At 38.6% G+C, this 21,677-nt stretch overlaps 1 protein-coding gene across 1 annotated transcript; it reads left to right on the top strand.

Annotated features, from left to right (window-relative positions):
• The first annotated feature begins 210 nt into the window (after positions 1-210).
• TRAM1 (translocation associated membrane protein 1) lies at positions 211-19,958 on the top strand. The gene is made up of 11 exons (XM_072411069.1): positions 211-426; positions 7,016-7,079; positions 10,883-11,001; positions 12,037-12,153; positions 13,562-13,620; positions 14,633-14,721; positions 15,866-15,932; positions 17,291-17,395; positions 17,995-18,138; positions 19,070-19,218; positions 19,854-19,958. The coding sequence occupies exons 1-11, from the start codon at positions 304-306 to the stop codon at positions 19,925-19,927; spliced, it is 1,110 nt and encodes a 369-aa protein (XP_072267170.1). The 5' UTR covers positions 211-303; the 3' UTR covers positions 19,928-19,958.
• Positions 19,959-21,677: the final 1,719 nt, after the last annotated feature.

Genomic DNA, 21,677 nt, shown 5'->3' on the forward strand with positions numbered 1-21,677 from the left:
TTATTTACAATTGCCTTAGGAGTACACAGCCCAAAATAAAATAATAAAGCACGCTGAAAGGCGTACCCAATGTTGCCAGCTCGGAAAGGTGTAGAGTTTTTTTTTCCCAGTAACCAAGATGGCGCGCCAGACGCGTTATGTTGCTGGTCACGTGTAACCTGCGCTGCTAAGCGCCTCCTCAGAGTGCTGACGTGGTGAGAGCAGCGAGTGTGTATATCGTCATCCCAGGCAGAGGAGGAGGCAGTGCACTGTGTCTGCCCTGCTGTCCCTGCTGAGTGCGAGAGACAGGCGCCATCCGTCATCATGGGCATCCGCAAAAAGAGCAGCAAGACCCCTCCGGTGCTGAGCCACGAGTTCATCATCCAGAACCATGCTGACATCGTCTCCTGCCTGGCCATGCTCTTCCTGCTCGGGCTTATGTTCGAGGTGAGAGAGGGGCCTGAAGAGTGCACATAGGGGTGCAGGAGCCATAGACTTACCTGTGCGGATCTCCCGGGGTGCCCAATGGGCCTATAGCCCTCGTATGTGCTGGGCACTGCCAGCCAAGTCTATCTATAGCACCATACACTGCCCCAGGGGCATCGAGTGGTCCCATAGACTTCCTTGTGGTGGGTGCTGCCAACTTTGGCTACCGTATGGCCCCATAGGTTTCCCTGTGATGGGCACTGCCAGCTAGGCGTATCATATAGCTCCATACACTTCCCTGTGCTGGGCACCGCCAGCTAGGTGTATCATATAGCTCCATACACTTCCCTGTGCTGGGCACTGCCAGCCAGGGGTGTTATAGCACATACACTTCCCTGTGATGGGCACTGCCAGCCTGGGGTATGATATAGCACATACACTTCCCTCAGGGGCATCAAGTGGTCCCATAGACATTCTTGCAGTGGTTGCTGCAAGCTTGGTGAGCCATATGGCCCCATAGTCTTCTATGTGCTGGGCACTGCCAGCCTGGGGTGTCATATGGCCTTACAGTCTTCCTTGATCTGGTTACTACCAGCCTGGGTTGTCCCTTATGCATGTGGCATTCATGGAACTGTACTGAATACTGCCAGCCTGGAAGTCTTGTGTGCATGCTTTCATATTGTCCCATACCCCACCTGTGTTTGGTAGTGCCAGCCTGGGTGTCCCTGCAGTGTGTGGTTGTCATTTTGTCCCATACTGTCATTGCATTTAGCACAGACATCATTATTACATAAAGGGGTTTAAACCTTCCAAAATCTGAAATCCCTTCCAGCTTTGGTAGCCCAGCAGAGGTCTGGCTGTCCGGGGTGCCATTGGTCCTTGTGGGCATAGCAGTGCAGCACCAGGGCTAAACCTGTTATGTGCCATATATTTGTGACATCAATGAATTGGCACTGATATGAGAGGACTGTCAGTCTGTATCAACCAGCACACTGAAACGTTTCCAATCTTGTATTATAATCTGAAAATAACTTTTTGTCTTTGTCCAAGCTGTGAATAAATAACTAATTGATGTGGTTTCATAGCTCATCCTCTGTATAAACCCATTGGGCATTGATCACAGGGGTACCACATGTAACATTTCCAAGTGACACAATTTTTTTTCAGCTTCACAGTTATAAAGCTGAAACAGATTCAAGCCAGTGATTGTTTAACATTGTTTGCAGCTGCTGAAAGATCTTTTGCAACTTCTGTTTGATTGTTTGTTCAATTTTCCAATGAAACAATTTATATGATTGCTCAAACCTCACATTTGCTTGCACTTTAACACCTTGATTTGTTATAGGACTGACATACTTTGCAGCCATATGCTGGGTTTCTGCTTTCCTCATGTGTAGAGCCAAGCTTCTTCTGTTTGCATGGATGCTATGAGTGTCTTTTCCAACACTACAGAGATAACAGAGTGTCTTTCCATGAACTACAAATCCCATCATCCCTTTTTTTAGCCATAGAGTACTGTGCATGCTGGTATATGTAGTCCTTCAGCTTCAAGCTATCGGCTTGGTTTCTTGTAGGAGCATGTTATACCGATGTCTCTTGCAATATAATATTCCAGCTGAGCTTACACGTGTTATCCCATTCCAAACAGACACATTGCCTACGTGTTATTTCTCAGCCATCACTCCCCAGCCAGCGAATCAGTAATGTATGTATTCCCCTTTATATGCTACGGCAGAGAAGTGAAAATCTTGTGCGTACTCTCTCTCTCAATGTTGCAGCGGAGAAGTGATATCTAATATAACCTTTCTTTGTACTTTGAATGATGAGCCTATTTCCAGGCTTTCACTATCAGTACTGTGCAGTATAATCTGTCATTTGGGTTTCAGGTAGATATGAGGATACTTTCCAGAGACGCTTTATTTTTATGTTAGTCTTAAAGTGCGAAAAATGCGCCCTTATGTCATCTGTTGTATTTTTTGCTTTTGATTAACAGTCTGTTCTCCATGCACAATAAAAGAAGCATGCAAAGAAGACATGTTTCTTCTTTAAAATACGCTAATAATTCATCTTGTTCGTCTAGGCCAGAGATTTTTGTGCTGTATGTCTGTTCAGTGGCTTGGTGTAATCATTTGATGATTTCCCTACACCGGGCATATCTGTAGGTATGATGTATGTTCCTTTTCCAGCCACACATGCTCACTTTTTTTTTTTTTTTCCTCCACCTTTCCATCCAGCTGCCAGGAGAGAAGCCCTTTGTATGGCCTGGTACATCCAAAGCCATTTTTTTCTTGTGAGTTTTGGATTATTAAATTACTATTAAACAGGATTTTTTTAGCGCCAACATATTACGCAATGCTGTACAATAAATAGGGGTTCCAAATGACAGATAAAGACAGTGACACAGGAGGGAAGGACCCTGTACTGAAGAGCTTACAATCTAGGAGGTGGGGGAAGTATCACACAACAGGAAAGGGCAATGGATCCTAGTAATCAAATGAATCTTAAGGGAAATTCACATTTTCTATCCATGACGAATAATTGGAAGTGCAAAATATCACTGTGTGCAGTGTTTTCAGTTTGTCGGAGCCATCACAAGGCTGGGTTTCATTGCCATCCTGATGTTGTACCAATCTCCAAACTCCATTGTAGTGAGTTAATTTACAAAGTTTAAAATATGTGCTTTTATCCCTAAAAGTATTGTCACCTCATGCTGGCTATAAACTGAGCATTTTTTTATTGGTTGTCCGTTGGAAAGTCGGGCATTTAGGCCATTTGAGGTGGTGTTAAAATAAGATTTGTTGGCCTTCAGTAGTTATATTTGTCAATGCAGAATAATGATCCCATACACATTTTTTTGTTAGTCAAACAATTTGATAATACAAATTGATAATTTAGATAACAGTTACACAATTGTGCTGTCCAGTGACTTTTAGAGACTTATTTTCCTGTCTGGAACCAATCCAGTGGGCAGCTGGTGTGTGCACGGCGATCTCTGCTAATGTCCCACTCGCTTCTCTTGTGTAGTCCTGGGATGGTCGGGGCTTTGGTAAAGATAAAATCAATATTGACCTAAGTATTTTCAGCCATCCCTGAAAGAGTTTGTAGATCATCCAGAGTACACATATTTATTATAATAGAAGCTAGCCTGGCTGGAGCTTTCACCGATGACATTTGTCCACTAGGTAAATCCCTTAATCTGCACCTTAGCCATTCTGTTTGCAGGTAAAGGAGCCAAGGTTGAAAACGCCATTGACCTCATTAGTAGTTACAATTTTTGGGAATAATATAATTTGTCACCCCAAAACATTACCATTTAATGGGTATATAAAAGCGGGTTTAAAAATGTACCAAAATCTTGTCTTCTCTCTTTCCTTTGCTTTTCTAAGCAATTTTTCTGGCGCGTGGCTTCATTTAGAGCATGTCGGCCATTGAACAATTCTAACTAGGAAAGATAATTTAATATTTGTCATGTGAGAAAAAGGAAACTTGCACCAGTGCACAGAAGCAGAAGTGATGACTGAAATGTACAAGAAGACAAATTTAAAACTTTAGAAAATTATGAGGGATTGCTTAGCAGGATTATATTTCATATTTGTGTTTAGTTCTACTTTTAACTTTTGATGATAACTTTGACTAGGCAGCTGCCATGTTGTCTATCCAGGCAGCTGGCAGAAAATGAGGTCAGGTGAATGTGTGTGTGTGTGTGTATATATAGATCATTCAAACTAAGACATTGCAGCTATGTCTGCTGTGTTGTGTACACAGATTGATTCTGTGAGTCCTCCCAAAAATGCTGCCTAGAGTTCCCCTTTATTAGGTGACATAACGTGTAAATGTACCAGTCCTTACAGATGTCCCCTTCCACTCAACACAAGCTTATGACTGATTTGTCAGAACACATGAACATTGGGCCTGATTTATTAAAGCTCTCCAAGGCAGGAGAGCATACACTTTCATCATTAAAGCATTAACAAATAGCAAATGACGTCAAGGAAATCCATTCCAGGTTTGCTGGATCACCCAACTTCACTGATGAAAATGTATCCTCTCCAGTTTTAGAGATCTTTAATAAATCTGTCCCATTGTATCTAGTTAGTTCGGGATTGTGGGAGTTTATAAAGTTAACTTTCAATTTAAGCAAACTTAGGTGAGCAGAACAAGGGTAGACTTCATATGATATTGCCAAAAGATTGTCCATCTAGTCCTACGGGTTGCTCATTATTAGACTGCAGTCGGGTTGATGACCGTAAATTTATCTTTTACATTCACCTCCTTACCCTGATGTTTTGTTAAGGCAGAAAAGGTCAGCAGCTTTCTTTTTCTTTTTTAGTACAAATAGAATTCAGTAGAAATAGACTGTCGTATAGTGTCAGACTCCCTTCTCTCAGTTTAAGTTCTTATGTCTGTACAGTAACAGCTGGGAAGAGTTAAAAGATGGCATTCCTTGTCTTCATCACTGGACAAGTGAGATTTTAGGTTTCACTCACACAAAATGCATCCTCTAAACTCATCTAAATTTCTGGCCAAATTGCCTACACCTGATGTGAACATGTCAAAATTTATTTTTCAGTATCTTGGTTCTTGTTCAGCTGCAATGGCCTGAGTTTCTTAACACACTCCCCACACAAGAATGAAGCTTATATCCTTGTTTTCAGTGCTTCCAATTATACTAATCAATGTTCAAGCCAGAATTTTTTTTTAAAAAAAGATGGGAAGAAATTGTAGGTGGGTGGCAGCTCCTGTATTGTGACTCTATTCAGTAACTACCCAAAAACAGCCGGGGGCTCACTGAAAAGTGCCAGGGGGTGCGCCTGGCTAAAAAGTGCTGGGGAGAACGCTGCTACTGTCCTAGATTGGTTTGCACTGGTATAAAGCATGTTGCATATTTCGTTAATAAAAAAAAAAAAAAAGCAAAGTGCCTAAAGCTGAAAAAGTTAAAATATGCAGCTACGTGGTAAAAAAAAATATTGTAGTGTTGTAAAAGTGCAAGTTAACACACATGTGTTTTGCACGCATTGAAGCATACAATGCCTCTTACGCTGTATTAGTGCCATCTCGAACATCAGAACATTTCCACTACCCAAATTATTTTATCCAGTGCTGATGATTAAGTCTGTTATCTAATAAATGAAATGCCATTAACCCATTCAGAAGTTATAATCCTGCCAGAACAATGCAATATGACTTGTATTTTTTTTATTCTGCTTGTAATTACATGCAGATCTTCCTAGGCAGTCTATCTGTGCCATTTTCTAGAGATACATGTGTCCCATATCAGTGGAAAAATGATCCTTGGTTAGAAAACTGCAAAGTGTGACAACAATACAAGGATACAAGATGTGGCCCTGCAGAACAATGATTGTCAGTTCCTCTAGGTGTGTTTTGCGTGCGCTTGTTTCACTGCCAGACTTGCTGCCGGCTGAATGCGGCCGTTCTGCTTACTCACCTGTTTAACCAAGTGCCAAATATCTGAACCCTTCTACTGGTCTACTGTCGGTGAAGCCTGCGTAAGCTGTTTTGTTCTGCATTGCAGGGTTAATTGTGCATTATGTGCTGACGGTCAGTGAAAGGCCCAAAATATAGTGTGACTGAAGGAAAGTTATGGCTTGCAGGCTTTGTGTCTGCTCTCTAGTACATGAAAAGGCTCTGGGTGGCCTGTACATGTGGGATATTGTATGTGTTCCAGTGGCTGCAGCGTGCTGTGCTGGCTCCATGCCTAGAATTGCTCAGCAATGTTAACGTGGCAGCACAGAAATACTCATCAGCAGCAGGGCTAGGGAGAAGTTTAGCTCATAAAAAACCTTCGAAATATGCAGCATCTCCTCTGTGAGGTGTTTATTGGTTTTCAAGTTTTATATAGATGTTTCTATGAACAATGATAACACTGTGGCTGCCAATAAACTCTGTAAGAATGATCACCTTATCACTGTACACTGCACTTGAACATGAAAAATATCCTATTTTAGTATGCAACCTACTGGATGAGCAAATATGATACTTATTTTTGTTATCTTGTTCAGCATTCTAAATTCTCAGTGCTGCTAGTGTCTGTTTTATATGTGGCCCTGAATCCAATCCAATGCAGTTCAAAAGTACACAGGTACTGATTTGGCTGCAGGAATACTTATTCAAATAATGTGGCCAGAATAAAACAAGCATGACAAAATCCCATATATATGTGTGTGTGTGTGTGTGTGTATGTGTGTGTGTGTGTATATATATATATATATATATATATATATATATATATATATATATATATAATTATAAAATGTATTTACTGGGAACCCATTATCTCTGTCAGACAGCATTGCTTGGTCTGATCTCTTTTCTGTATTGCTTTTGCTCATCACTGACGACCCCCCCCCACCACCACCACCACCACCATCATCACTATCATAAAGCCCAACTTCTCTCCGAGTCACCACTCTGCCCTCCAATTCTGTCCACAATCAGGAAAATGTTTAGCTTGAGTGGAAAGTGCAAACTTCCCCCATTTTCCTTGTGTCCATCAGCAAGATGTAGTGGGTGCAGATGCACCAATGATTATTGTAATAGAAGCTAAATATTTTGTACCTCAATCAGTCTTACTTTTTCTTTTTTCTTTCAGATTACAGCAAAAGTGGCCGTTATGTTTGTCACATTACAGTATAACGTCACCATTCCAGTAGAAGGTAAGTTTTCTCAGATATGTTTTTGCTAATGTCATTTTATATATCGGTTATATCGGTTGCTAAACCTGTTATGAATGAAAATTTGGTTTTTGATAATAAGGATTGTCATTGCCCAGATCTTGCATGCTGTTGTGGAGTTTTTTCATCACTGTGGCTCTTTATAACCTCTTGTGTTTCTCCAGGTCTGATTGTTAGTAATTGTAGATTCATAATTCTTTCTTAACGTAAACCCCAGCCAGAACTGTGTAGTTTTAGCTCTAGCAGGTCTCCCCCACCACACTTTAGGTGATCTGACTAATCTTCATGGGTAGGGGACAATTGTCACAGTAACAAAGTGAAATATCTTACCAGGAATGGAATTGTGGGAAGAACATCCCATACAGACATCTGTTCTTGGTAACAAATACTAGGATGGAATGTCTCCTCCTTTTTACTTCTCTCGTGTTTGATTCGTGATTCTCACAGAGTTGCACTTATAGTATAACAACCTAGACTTTTTTGCATGTAGTATTGCAGCACTGGATGGTTCTACCATGGTTGAAGCCTTTTAATCCCTTCATTCTCACTAAGTGTCCTGAATATTTGAGTGTTACTATGTTTTAGTCACTCTAGTGACCATTCCAGGTCTATCGCTGTCCAGCAGAAAAATTCGGCTTTTGTAAAACTTGCAGCTTTAGGTTACCAGCAGGAAGACCATAGTTCTGTTATTGCTGGCTGTCCTCCCAAGTGCCTTCTGATTTCATGGCTTCACATTCCTAGACCATGAAAATAAAAGAACTTTTTAGTTGAGCTTTATCTCCATTTTTAACTTGTGATCATTTTTTAATCCACTTACTGAGTGCTTTTACCAAAATATTCTAAAAGTGTGCAATAACTATGTTTTCACATTAAAGAATTACTCTATAGCTGCAGGTCTAAAGAATCAGATAAATTGACTGCTGGTGTCACCACAGAGCAAACATCTGCAGATTCATATTTATTGGCTGGTATATGGGTCAGCCGGCTAATTCCAAAACAATTTTTTTTTTCTGCTACTGATGCTGGTTTACTATTTGTGTTACATCAGTCAATTCTTTTAGACATTTAATGAATGAAAGCAATCAGAAATGTTGATCAGGCATACATAATCAGTAATAAGATAACTGTAATGCAGATACCAGCCATGCTTTTTAAACGTTATTTGCTCCCTAATGACACGCTATTTATAGGGCTTTCACTAAACCTGCATATACACTTGCAATTATAGTCGTTGGAAAGGATCTTTCACGATCCTTTCCAATGACTAAGCACTGCAGGATGCATGAAGGATGCTGTACATACAGCACCGTTCTGCTCTATGGAGAGGGGAGAGAGAGAGAGCAACGGAGCGGCACCCTGCTGCACCCTCTCCCCCTTCACTTGCATTACGATTGTTCGTCGTTCATCGTCTGCGGATCTGCCAGGACGGTTGTCTGGAGGATGCACGACGCATGCTGTACACACTTCAGATTCTTGTCCGATATTGGTCGAGAACCATTGGAAATGTGTACGTAGCTGTTGCAAGCAGCAAATTGATATACATTATCTTGTTATCTGAAAAGAAAAAGTTCCAGAATAGAAACCTGTATGCTGAGCTCCTTTTAAAGACGCAGCGAGTGTTTATCCTAGTGCAACCAACCTATGTCCTAAAGTGAATGCTGGGACTGTTAATTACAATTAGATTTTACATTAGAGATAGGGCAAACAGTTAAAATATTCATAAAATCTTGCACAAGTTGTGTGTAAAAGATATGTATTTAAAAATATGTGAACAATGTGTAAAGCTGCGTACACACTTCCAATTTTTATCGTTGGAAATGAACGACCGATTGGCCAAAAATCGTTCGTAAAAAAAGTAACCAACGACACCAACGAACGAGGATAGTCGTTGGAAATGAACGACCGAACCGGCGGATCGGATTGGACGACGATCGTTGACCATCTATCGTGTGTACGGTCGTTCAGTGATCGTCCATGGTCTGAGCATGCGCAGTGAACGAACGTTCACTCACTTCCTGTGGTGCACCTCACTTCCTGTATCGTTCAAACGATCGCATCTATCGTGTGTACAATATCTTTGAACGATCGTGTCGTTATCTGTATGTACAGGATCGTTGCCATACGATCATTCGCAGATATCGTGCAGGATTGTTCGTCGTTCGTTTACCAACGATAAAAATTGGAAGTGTGTACGTAGCTTAAGTCTTTTATTGGCTTTTATTGTATCAGTTTAATCATTGGAACAAAATATTTGTTACACAGTTGCATGTTGAGTGCAGTTTACCAGCTTCTATCTGATGTACAGAACAGGAAATACACTGGGATCACTGGGTGGAATTGTTTATGTAACTTACATAACTTGATTAGCCCTTCTAATACAATGTTGTCCTGTAGTCCTAATTATTTATTAACTATTAGGAAAAAACTCTCATTCCGTTAAATATTTATTAAAGCATGTTTTTACATTTTTTTATATAACTAGCAAAATAATCTAAATCTCTCTCGAGAGATTTAGCCTCCTGTAATCTGCTGTATCACTTTTTTTTTTTTTTTTAAAAAGGGTGTTGCCCTAAAAAAAAATAAAATAAAAAAAAAACACCTGAGGCTACCTGAACAGAATTACAAATCCTGCTGAAATCAAAACCTATTGCAGTGAAATATAGTATAATTTACTAATATATACCAAAAAGTGTAAAAATGGTCATTAAATAAAATGTAACGTTAAATCTTAATCCAGACAGGCTAATGTAGTAAGATATTTGCGGCAATTGAATAAAAAAAAAAAAAGTACTTACAGACCATATACTATTGTGTCTCACTGAATCTCTATTAAAGTAAAAATATATTTTAGTATTTAAAATAAGTTATAACATGTTCGGGTGAAGCTTGAACCAGCCATTCATAAACCTCTGAAAAATAGACATTTGCATGGACTCCAGGTTGGCCCTTGTTCTCCCAGCACTTCTGGAGTCTGCATGTCTATAATTTAGCTATGGCTGCTGTATTAATAAACACGCTCCACTTAATTCTTCTTGAATTAAATATATTTGGAATGTGCTTGGCAGTTGCTTTTGGCAGCACTTCAGATAATGTTAAATGGCAGATGTTACATGTGTCAAGTGATAATTTTTTATTACAGGTAAATAGCGTTACACTTCAGATTACGTGTGACAGATTGATGAAATCCGCTTTGACTGTCAGAAGGTACATGCTTTACCTGAGAGCGTGTCCAAAAAACGTTTTGCATGCATCTGATTGCAGCTAACCTCACCACATAATCAAATTAACTAAAAGATTTTAGGAGTATGTACACAAATTACAAAACATTTCCTATTATCCTCAGCCTCCTCCTTAGCTGTAAAGGTATGAGCCAGGGAAAAAAACTTTACTCCAGTCACACAAAAGGTTTTCCCTGCTCTGTAAGCTAATCATCACAATGTATTTGAACACTATTGATTTGGATGCAGACACAGCTTATTAGGTTAAAGTGTCCATCATAGGTTAAAAATGGCCACAGTAAAAGTTTTCCCAACCACTTAGTTTTATTTACTGCTTTGTTGCACAGACATCTTCTAAAGGGGGCTTAGAAACTTACAAACCTTGGAGCTGTCACTGTTCTCTGTCCCCAATTTCCTTAATGGTTCCAACCACCAACCTCCTTTTCACTACTGTGTCTTATAGTGCCATGGAGGTCACACAGATGTCCATCACTTTGTAGCCTTGCAGATGGTTTTTGGATTTGACCTTATGGCAAAGATTTAGTTTGTTTTTCTCTTGTTTTGCAGGAGTTTTAAGTGAACCAGTTTCTTTGTATCACTACGGTATCAAAGACGTGGCAACGGTTTTCTTTTACATGCTGGTGGCAATAATATTACATGCTGTCATACAAGAGTATGTCCTGGATGTAAGTAGAGATTTTAGTTCTTTTTACTATTACACTACACAATGTTCAATCTGTACAACCTTAATTCTGTGTCTTCTAAATGTCTACCTGTCTGGCTCTTTTGTGTAAAAAGAAGTTATTATTCAGCATTTTCAGATATTTACGAAGAGGCTTATTGGAAAAAGAAACCATTTGTTATAGTTGCATCACAACCATACTGCTGCTCTAAATAAATGTGGCATACCAATGTCTCTTGGTTTCACTGTTTTTAATGCAAAATATATTTTGACACTATCATGACAACATTGCTTGCACTTAATATGTTGGCGCTAATAAAATACTGTATAATAATAATAGCCTGGACAAGAGGTGTAAAGAAAGTTAGTTTTTACACCCCCTATGCTTGTCTGTGGCATTCACCCAATGCAGAATGTTTAAAGTTATAAGGTAAAGTTATGTCAAACCACATTATACTGTAGAGACTGTAACAGCCATTATGGGGTGAAGGCGAGAGATTGGACTCTGAGAGAGCTATTCACGTCCACGTCTCTCTTCACTTTTTCACATTTCAGGAGTGTTGCAAGACAGATGATGTGGAAAAGGCATTCTTGCTAGCTGCATGTGAGGGGTAGCCACAAAACTTCTTGCATAGAGTTCAGTGGTAAAGCATGTAAAACACACTGACCTTGCAGTGACATGCAACTCGCCCAACATATATGGAATGAACAGGGCATCCTTGTTTGTCATCTTGTCAAATATTTTTTTCATTCTATTGTTGCTAATAATTCACTTTTTTCAAAAATAAATAATTTTAATAGTTCTTACTGATTTTAATATTGATCCCACGTGTCATTCCGAATTCACATTGCCGAATTATGTTGATTCCTAGATTGTATGCTCTTCGGGGCAGGGTCCTCTCCTCGTCCTGTGTCACTGTCTGTATCTGTCTGTCATTTGCAACCCCTATTTAATGTACAGCGCTGTGTAATATGTTGGTCCTTTATAAATCCTGTTTAATATTAATGTAGATTTTCTAAACAAACTATCTTTTTTCAGAAAATTAACAGGCGCATGCACTTCTCCAAAACAAAGCACAGCAAGTTCAATGAGTCTGGGCAGTTGAGCGCTTTCTACTTTTTCTCTTGCATATGGGGGACGAGCATCATTGTCTCAGTAAGTAAACTCTGCATACCTATCCTCTCGTTGCTTGTTTATTGATATCTATATTTACATTACAAAATAATCCTCGGTCATTATCTTAAAGTTTGAAATAGAAGCTGTTTTGTGTACTACAATCAGCTCTCCATGTACAATTTATAGGTAGCATTATGTGAGATTATTTAGAAGTGCAGTTGTATGGACTACTAATGCTCATACTAAGATTATTTTTACAGGATAAGCAATATTGTCTGGTATTTTTGGTGCTTTATTTTTTGGAGATGAGTTATTTTGGTTTCTAAACTTTGGTCAGACAGCCCGAATGATAGAAGTGGATAGGCTTAGACTTATTTATGGAACTATGTTACCTCTGAATACCTCTGAATATTTTGTTATAAAAGGAAATGGATGTGTTCCAATGTTCTAAACTATTACCTTTTTTAGAAACTCCTACTAGAATACTTTATTCCCTAACAATAAACAAGGTCAACTAAACTCTAATAATGCTATATACTAGATGACCATTAAAAAAGTGTTATACTAATTCTTTTTTAAAGTTTTGTAAGTAAAAGGATGACACAAGATATCTGCTATTGATTACTTAGGTGTATTCCTACCTATAAAGTGCATATCCACCCAAAGCAAATATTCAGGTCAATGCTGGCATTTTATTATTGAGAATTCCAGTGGGGATAAACACCTACCACGATGGGTTGGATGGACATCTACATTATGGCTTTGTATTCAAGTTACTGCAAGGAAGTCCTGCACTGAATATAGGTGACAGTAGATGCCCAGGAAAGGGGGAGAACCATAAGAGCCCCAGACAACAAACCTACAACTAGTATATATAACAAGTGAATGTAGCTCATGGTAAGCATTGTATACTTGCATTAAATGGTTTTTTGTGAGTTTCATGTTTGCCTTGTGGAGCACATTGTAGCTTCAGGTAAGATCTTAGATTGTAATGTGTATAGTGTTCATCAGCAGCTAACCCTTTGCATAAAATATTGGTGAAAGCAAAGGGAAAGTTCTTTTGGGCTAGCGAGCCCACAATACAAGTCAGCGGTATATTCCGTACTGTTTTCTAAGCAGTGTGCTATTAATCATGGAGTTATATAGGCAATGCTGATGGCCTCTTCAGAATAAATGGATCTAAGTCGCTGTCATTCTGCTAAACTGAAGAGCGCGCGGTGTTTGTAGCATTAGTTGCCATAGAGACGATTTCTGAACAGTAATGTTATTTTCAGCAAAATAGCTACCTGCACAACCACTAATTAGAATGTTTGGATACTGCTTTAATGATTAAAGAATGCAGCCTAATTTACTGCAAAAAAGGTTTTGTGCCGCTCGGTCAACATGTAAAAGTGCTGTTATTGGTAATATGAGTTTATTTATAAAGCTTTTCTCAATGTCTGTTTAGGAGAATTATTTCTCAGATCCAACAAGTTTATGGAAAGGCTACCCCCACACCTACTTTCCGTAAGTAATTTGGTTTGACTTTTTATGTTTAAAAGAGGAAATATTTTGCTCCACACACATTGCAAGCAAATTATCTATTTATGTTACCTTTAAAATCTTTAAAGAGGAAGTAAGCGCAAAACTGCCTAAAAAGAAAAAAAAAAAACACTTCAATCCCACAGAGTAGTCGATCGGTCAGGAGGTTTCTTCCATTAGGTCCCACGTTGTAACAGTATCCATCTTCGGCCCGGCGGGCCCGATGCAGCCATCTTCTCTCCTTTTTACGGGTTCTCTTCCTACCTCACCTGATGTAGGTGCAAAATCAGGTTATGTTGACTGGGAAAAAACTTTCTGATCTCACTACTCCGCCTCACGGAATGTGTGACTTGGGTATCCCGGGAGGCTCTGCGCTCTCATTCATTCTTGATCGCCTAGGTGATCGAAGGAGGCCAAGCTACACCCCTATTTTTTTTTTTTTTTTAAAGAGGGTGTTGCACATTAAAAAAAAAACTTTTATGTAAAGTGAAATTTTTGATTTTTAGATGCTGTTTGCCTTTTTAAATATATTTATTTCTAAGAAAGTTTCTGTAAAAGTCCTTGTAAAACCAGATTGAATACTGTTTTTAGTCTCCTAGTGTCCTCATTCATCAGTGACATCTTCGGAATAGAACTGTTCAGGTCGGTGGGCATTGATAGGTGGTCTTGTATGCAGGTGGTGCAGGAAGTCTTATGTGCACAGGCATTTGGTATTCATCTTCAATATTTCCTTCGCCATGCATTCTTATTGACTTGTGTGTAGGAAAAAAAAAGCAAATCTCAGTCTGATCTCACACTGACCTTGGGTAATCCTATGTAATCTTTTAGACCTTAAAGTGGAGTGGACAAAAACTAATCAGATTCCAGCCAACCTTCTTTTGCAGGATGGAAATATTTTTTGGTATAGTGCACCAAAGTTCTTAGTGTTCCCTATTACACAGCAACTTTTATATTTTACATTTAAATATCTTTTATAATGTAATTTTTTTTATTGCAGATTCCAGATGAAGTTTTTCTTTATTTCACAACTGGCCTACTGGTTCCATTCTTTTCCAGAACTATATTTCCAGAAAACAAAGAAGGCAAGTTAGTGTGTCCATTTGTCCCCAAGAAATTACAAACTAGTCGAGGAATATGGAACAAATGTTTTTGTAATACTTTTGTCATCCTTGTGTAGTAATTAGCAAAAATACCAACATTGTTTGTATAGAAATTGAAAACTGCCCAAGCTATGCTGTCTGTTAATTGTGTGTTAATCCAGAGGCTGAAGATTTGCAAACTCTTTGCAATTGCTTTTGCTCAGAATAGTAGAATGTCTATATGAACCTTTTCTCTACTCTGGAGATATCCATAGGGGGCTCAACAACACTAAAGGATTTGGGTTATTAGGAAAGTCAAAGAACCACACACAATAAAACATGGACACAAGAATTAGTTGCCAGCATGTCTTTAATAGCTATTACAGGTATACACATTGTATTAGATTACTTAGTCTGTGCAGTTTTTATAGCTGACATTAAGGAAACTTCTCTTTCCTCCTCATATGGTGAGGTTTCCACATTCCTTATCCTTTGGCCTTTAAGGATTATGTGATTAAGGATAAGTGTATATAAGGCTAGGATGTTCCTACACTGTAGTTTACGGAACATGGAGTGCACTCTTAGGAGATGAAGGCAGTGGGGTTGGGTTCGTTTACAGCTCAGAGCATGTAGGGTATAATTGGACATCCAAAAAAGCCACTTCATCATTGCAGGTAAATAGTATAAATCATATTCGACAGTCATGTCATTATTGGACATTTTTACATACTGTATGTTTTCAGAACAACTTACATTTAATAGGAGTCGGAGTTGATAGATTTTTGGGGGTTGACTCCAGACACCCCAAAATTGCCCCGACTCGATGTCACCATATTACAAGAGCCTTCATGTTGTGGTCCGAATGGTCATATCAAAATAATTACATTTGTGAAACCATGGTGTTAAATGGATGCCTCCAAATGTATAAAATTGTACTAAAATGTTGTTATATATATATTTAGTGCTACAGGAACACTTTTGATAGGTATAGCTTTCAAGTTAGGGGGTGAATGGATTCAGTTTGTGATATGTAGACTTTGTGTGGATCTCTAACAGGCGATGTGTTTATGAATGTCGACATATCCTTAAATCTAGAGGTGAATCTGCATATTACTAGGATGTTCACTGTCAATGTTCTGATTTTCAGGAAGATATCCCTCGTCAGTTGGTGTATATTGGACTATATCTCTTTCATATTATAGGTGCATATGTATTAAAGTAAGTATAGTTTACATTTGTTCATATGTGGTTATCACATTTAAAGCTGGGTACACACGTGCAATAAATGTATTTCACGATCCTTTCCAACGACTAATGACTGCACAATGCATGAACGAGTGCTCTACATACAGCACCATTCTGCTCTATGGAGATGGGAGGGGGAGAATGACTGAGTTCTCTCTCCCCCTTCACTTGCATTAGGATCGTCCGTGGATCCGCCAGGACGGTCGTATGGACGATGGGCGCTGTACACACACCAGATTCTCGTCTGATATGCCCCCTAAACTGATTATCGGACGAGAAGCATTTGACGTTTGTACGTAGGTTTAGCCAGGTTGCTTTACTTATCATTGTGTACAAACACTGAAAGTTACATTTCAATAACCTATGTACATGAAAGCAAACACTTTAAATCTGAACTCCAGACATACGTTACCTCTTCTGTAGTTGCATAAGCCCCTGTCCTGTACTGAAGTCACTTACTTTTATTTCACTTTGGACTGTAAAGTTCTGCATTAAAACTGCAACAGTCGGATTCAACCACACTTCCTGTCTGACGTTCAGCATCATCTAGCTCCGAATATGGGTCGTTACCCAAGCAGGGTTGAAGACCCCTTCTGACTCAAAATCTCAATTCTCCATCTATATACATTTTGCTGAGGTTTAAATCCATCTGTGGGAGTTCTGCTGTGGAACAGTAATAAATGCCTTGAAAATAAAGGACTGTAGTACTTCTGGGGAGGCTCCGGTTCTACTTAGCTATGGCCTTTTAAGCTTGTCCCATTGTCGGCACCATTTGTTCACACCTAACACTTGTTACAGAAGGAATAGCACACCTCATCATTCTTCTTTGGGTTACCATATACCTTGAAATTGACCCAGAAAATGCTCCCGTGCACTTCATTAATTCTGTTTCACTTGGCTACCTAACATGCTATACCCTGTAAGCTGCCATCCACTTGGTTAGGAGGGAACAAGGGAATGGTAGTTGATGGGGGATCTGCAGTAAAGTCAAGGCTTTAGTACAAATTAAGGCTGGACTTGGTGCATCTTAGAGAGAATTTTTAAACATTTAACGTTGTTGAAGTGCAACTTGGGGATGTATTGGTCTCCCAACACTGCAGTGTAAAGTCACCACCTATAACTTAGTGTTTGCACACATTGATAAGTGAACCAGCCCTGCTTAGGTTTACTTTGCCTGAGGATTATTCTAGACCCAGATAATTTATAGGTGATGGGTTACTTGAAGTTGGGGACTTGCTGACCTGCTATCCTATTACAGACCTTTAAATGTGTTTTCATTAATATTCTGGGCATTATGAAATGCATTTTCATACATTTGTTTTGTTTTACAGCCTAACCCACCTTGGCCTTGTTCTGTTGGTGCTTCATTACTTCGTAGAGTTCCTGTTCCACATCTCTCGACTTTTTTACTTCAGTAATGAGAAATACCAGAAAGGGTACGTGTCAATACAATTCATAATTGCAGAGACAGGTGGAAACACGTGGGTAATGTTGGTATTCTAGTTTTAGAAGTCTCGATTTTATTTTCCTTGGAGTAGATGGCCTTGATGGGAAAGGTAGTTAAAGCCCAAACAGTTTAAATTTCTAACTATCCACAATCCGTGTTTTACTGTGTTTATGAACATCAAATAAACATAAGCAATGATTTACCAAAAAACAATAAATCAACACTAGCACAGGTATCTTATAGTACAAAATGATTTAACTGTAACATAACGTGGTTAGTGGCAAGCACTGTTACTTGTTCCATTCATTCTTCTATAAACCCCTAGTTTATTTCTTCATCCTTGGTTTCCTAATCTTGTTAGTTGACTAGGGTTGGACAAATTTATAGAGCCAGCTACTTTAGTCACTCTATAAACACTTGGCACACAACTTCTGTCATCTCCTTTCTATTATCAGTTAAAGTACCAATCTCCAAGAAAATAGAATATGTTTCCCTTTGTATTTATTTTAGTATTTCCTGATTGTTTTTGAACTTGTCCACTGTATTGGTGGTTCTATAGCTCTAATGATTTTTTTTTTTTTTTGCCAGGTTTACATTGTGGGCTGTTTTGTTTGTTCTGGGCCGTCTGCTTACCCTTATATTATCTGTCCTTACTGTTGGATTTGGACTTGCCCGAGCAGAGAACCAGGTTTTCGACATCAGTACTGGAAATTTCAACATTCTAGCAATCAGGTACAGCACCTTTTTTTGTAGGAATTGTATTATTATTATTATTATTATTATTAAAAACAGGATTTATATAGCGCCAACATATTACACAGCACTGTATATTTATTAGGGATTGCAAATGACAGACTAATACAGACCGTAATACAGGAGGAGAGGACCCTTCCCCGAAGAGCTTACAATCTAGTATTGTATGTACACAGTTACCCTTGACAGGTGAATGAAGCATTGCTATCTAATTTGAAACTGCAGTAACAGCTCCAGGTATTGCTCCCCCTCACAGCAGTGACTTTGATAGCTTACTAATCTTAAATGTAAACAGAGCAGGATCACTGGATGGGTGGAAATTTAAAGTGCTGGAACCTGACCCAACTTTTATCTACTTCCCTGCATCTCTTATGACCTGCAGCCACAAAGGTTGATAAAGTTTTTAAAGCTTATTTACATCCTTCTAAGAATATAAGTATATTTAAATATTTATAACTTAGTCACCTCAGTTCATTTTTTTTTTAAGCGTGTTAACATAAAAACAAAAACGTAGGACTGTATGTAATACTTTCCTGTGTTGGCTACTTTTTTCTCGATTTTCCCAGGAATTAAGGAAAATATGTACTAGAAAACATTTGCAGGCTGCTACAATTACTACAACACACCGTGCATTGGCTGCACATCCATTTTCTCAACCATTCACTAATCGAAGTGATTCTTTACCTTATGTGGCTTAGTCTTGTCTTGTGTTAGATACATTTTTGTCTACATGTTTGTACAGCTATCATTACAAGTAAAGAAATCTCTATCATTACCTCAGTACAAGGCAACAAACAACATTGGAAATGCATAGACCTGTGCATATTTGATTCCAAAATGTGGAAGGCTGTTACCTGATTAAATGAACTTCTGTGTATGATCTATAATTATCTTCCTCATTATATTTCAGAATCAGTGTGCTGGCATCTATTTGCATAACTCAGGCATTTATGATGTGGAAGTTCATTAATTTCCAGCTGAGACGGTGGAGAGAGCACTCATCCCCACAGCCTTCTCAGAAGAGGAGAAATGTTCCTTCAAAGGGCAAGAAAGGAAAAGGTGTGTATTCCATCACAGTACTTAGTTTATGTTGTAGAATTTCCTCAGTTTTTTAGGTAAAATGAGACTTGTCACCCAACCCAGGGGATTGAGGTACTTCCATGAATTTAGAGTTTCAAAGTTCTGTGTTCCAAGTGTGCTTCATTAGGGCGCCGCTTATTCATAGTATATAGAAGCCGAGAGCAGCTCTGAGGTCATCACGTCAGCACTGTTCTTTGCATCACTTTACTTCTGGTGTTTTTTTTCCCATTCAGTTTGCTTCACATGCTGACAATGGAATGCTTAACGTGCTAGGGGTTCCTTGAGCAATGAACAAATTGTGTCTGGCTATTTTTTAAGGATGACATTCTCCCCACTGGTCAACAGGGTAAGAGGCATTCTTCCTGTTGACCATAATACCAATGTACTGTGTACAGTATATTATAAATACAGCAGCTAAATCTTAAAGTAATTTAAGGGTTCCCTCATGGTAAAAAGATTGAGAAATCTTGCTATAGATCATAGATTTCAGGTCCTACAAGTTTTAATGGTCCCAATATTGTAAATAAACCAAAAAATGAATTTAAATATCTAATTGTCAGTTGTGCATCATTATGCAGTTTTTTACCTAATATACGTTTTTATTTTTTTTCCAGAAAATGGCATTAATGGAACAGTAACCTCTAATGGTGCAGATTCTCCCCGCAGCCGAAAAGAAAAACACTCTTAAGAAAATACAGGAAAAAAAAAACATAAAGAAAGTCAATTTGCAGTTGATGTACTCTGCTCCCAAAGAAAAGTTGCCTTGTGCTGATCAGAGCCCCCCCCCCAGCACTAGAATTCTTACTGTTACAATAAATAACGCAACGTGTTTCTAAGCAACCATAAACCATGACCTTCAAGACTACCTGTGACACATTACACGGGAGAGGTGGTCAGTTTGAAAGCTGGACCAGTCAGTGTGACCACAACCTATCTATTCACTAGTGACATCATTTTTATCAGACCACAGTGATGTAATTGCTTCTAGTGAATTGATGGGGTGTGCAGTGTTTTGGCCTACAAAATGACTGTCCCAAGTATAAAAGGTGGCAGGTATACTTTCAGATTGTACAGGGTGTATTTCCTTTGTTTTTGTTTTTTATTTTTTATTTTTAGCATTTATTATATGCTAGAACTGTCACAATCAAAACTCAGTGCTAAATAGGACCAATTGTATTTTGGTCTTTTTAGGGAATTTCCAGTTTAGGTGGAATTTTTTTTTTTTTTTGTTCAGGACCCCTCACTGTAATAAAATAGATATTTACTCCTTTCTGCCGCTCCTAAGGATTTCTAATTATATAGCTATCGGCAGCATCACCACTGGCAAAAATTTATTTTAGTTTAGTACCAATGCCTCTGATAGTCGGACATCATTCCACCCACCTCTGGAATTAAAGCTGGATAAAAAGGTCCTATTGTATATATAAAGGCTTGTGAGATGTAGGGACCCTACACAGGGGAGTCTCTAATCAGATTGGACATTTAAATCCAAACTAGAAATTTCCTTCAAATGAAAACTAAACTATTCTCAAAAAGAAAAAAGATTGGCTTTTCTTTCCTAATGAAGGCAGCTGCCGCAAATAATTTATAGATGTGCCCTACTTGAGTAAGTTGATGAGGAGCAGTGCCCAATTTATCCAATGCATCGTACTATATCAAAGTCAAAGCCTGATGTACCAATATACACAACATTTTACTAGGAAATCAAGTGCAAAAACTGGAGTCATTTTTTTAACATTTTTGCAAAACTGCAAAAGAGTATTGGTAAAATGTCCCTTTCCTGTTGTACAGTTCCAGCATCCTACTCTTTTGATATGCCAACTGAAATGTTTGAAAGATGTAAATGCTGTGATACATGTATTTTCACTTCAGTTTTTTTTATAAGCCAATGTTTTTTTTTTTTCTTATTTGATTAAAAACAATAAAACAAAAAATTAGTTGTGCAAAAGCTGTATTGGGTGAGACCATGGGGGTGAAGCTGATCACACATGCAGCGTCTTTCCACTACGTTGAACTGAAATCCAAATGGCTGAACATAGACAACAGTGGAGAGATTTAAATTTCATCTCTCCAACACAGAACAAAAGATTGATTGCTTTCTATGAATTTCTGTGTGCGGGTTTTACATGACATGGTCATTCGATTCAGATGATAAATCTTACTCATTGGTGGTAGTTCACTTTGTTTATTGCAGATACTTTCAATTTTTGGATTACCAGAAAATTGTCTTGTGTATGGCAGATGAAAAAGTCATGCACACAGCTCTACAGAGACAATCCCCAATCCCAAACTCCATGGTGCTGGTGTTCAGCTGTTAAGGTACTGACCTTGCCTGCTGCCACCACTAAACCTCTGGAAAGTTTTAGCTCAGCCATACAGATGGCATTGCAAAAAAAACAAGTGTATTGTTCTAAACCAAGTGCACTCAAAATTCCCAT

The sequence above is a fragment of the Pyxicephalus adspersus genome, chromosome 5 (genome assembly GCF_032062135.1).
Source record: "Pyxicephalus adspersus chromosome 5, UCB_Pads_2.0, whole genome shotgun sequence".
Lineage (NCBI taxonomy): Eukaryota > Metazoa > Chordata > Amphibia > Anura > Pyxicephalidae > Pyxicephalus > Pyxicephalus adspersus.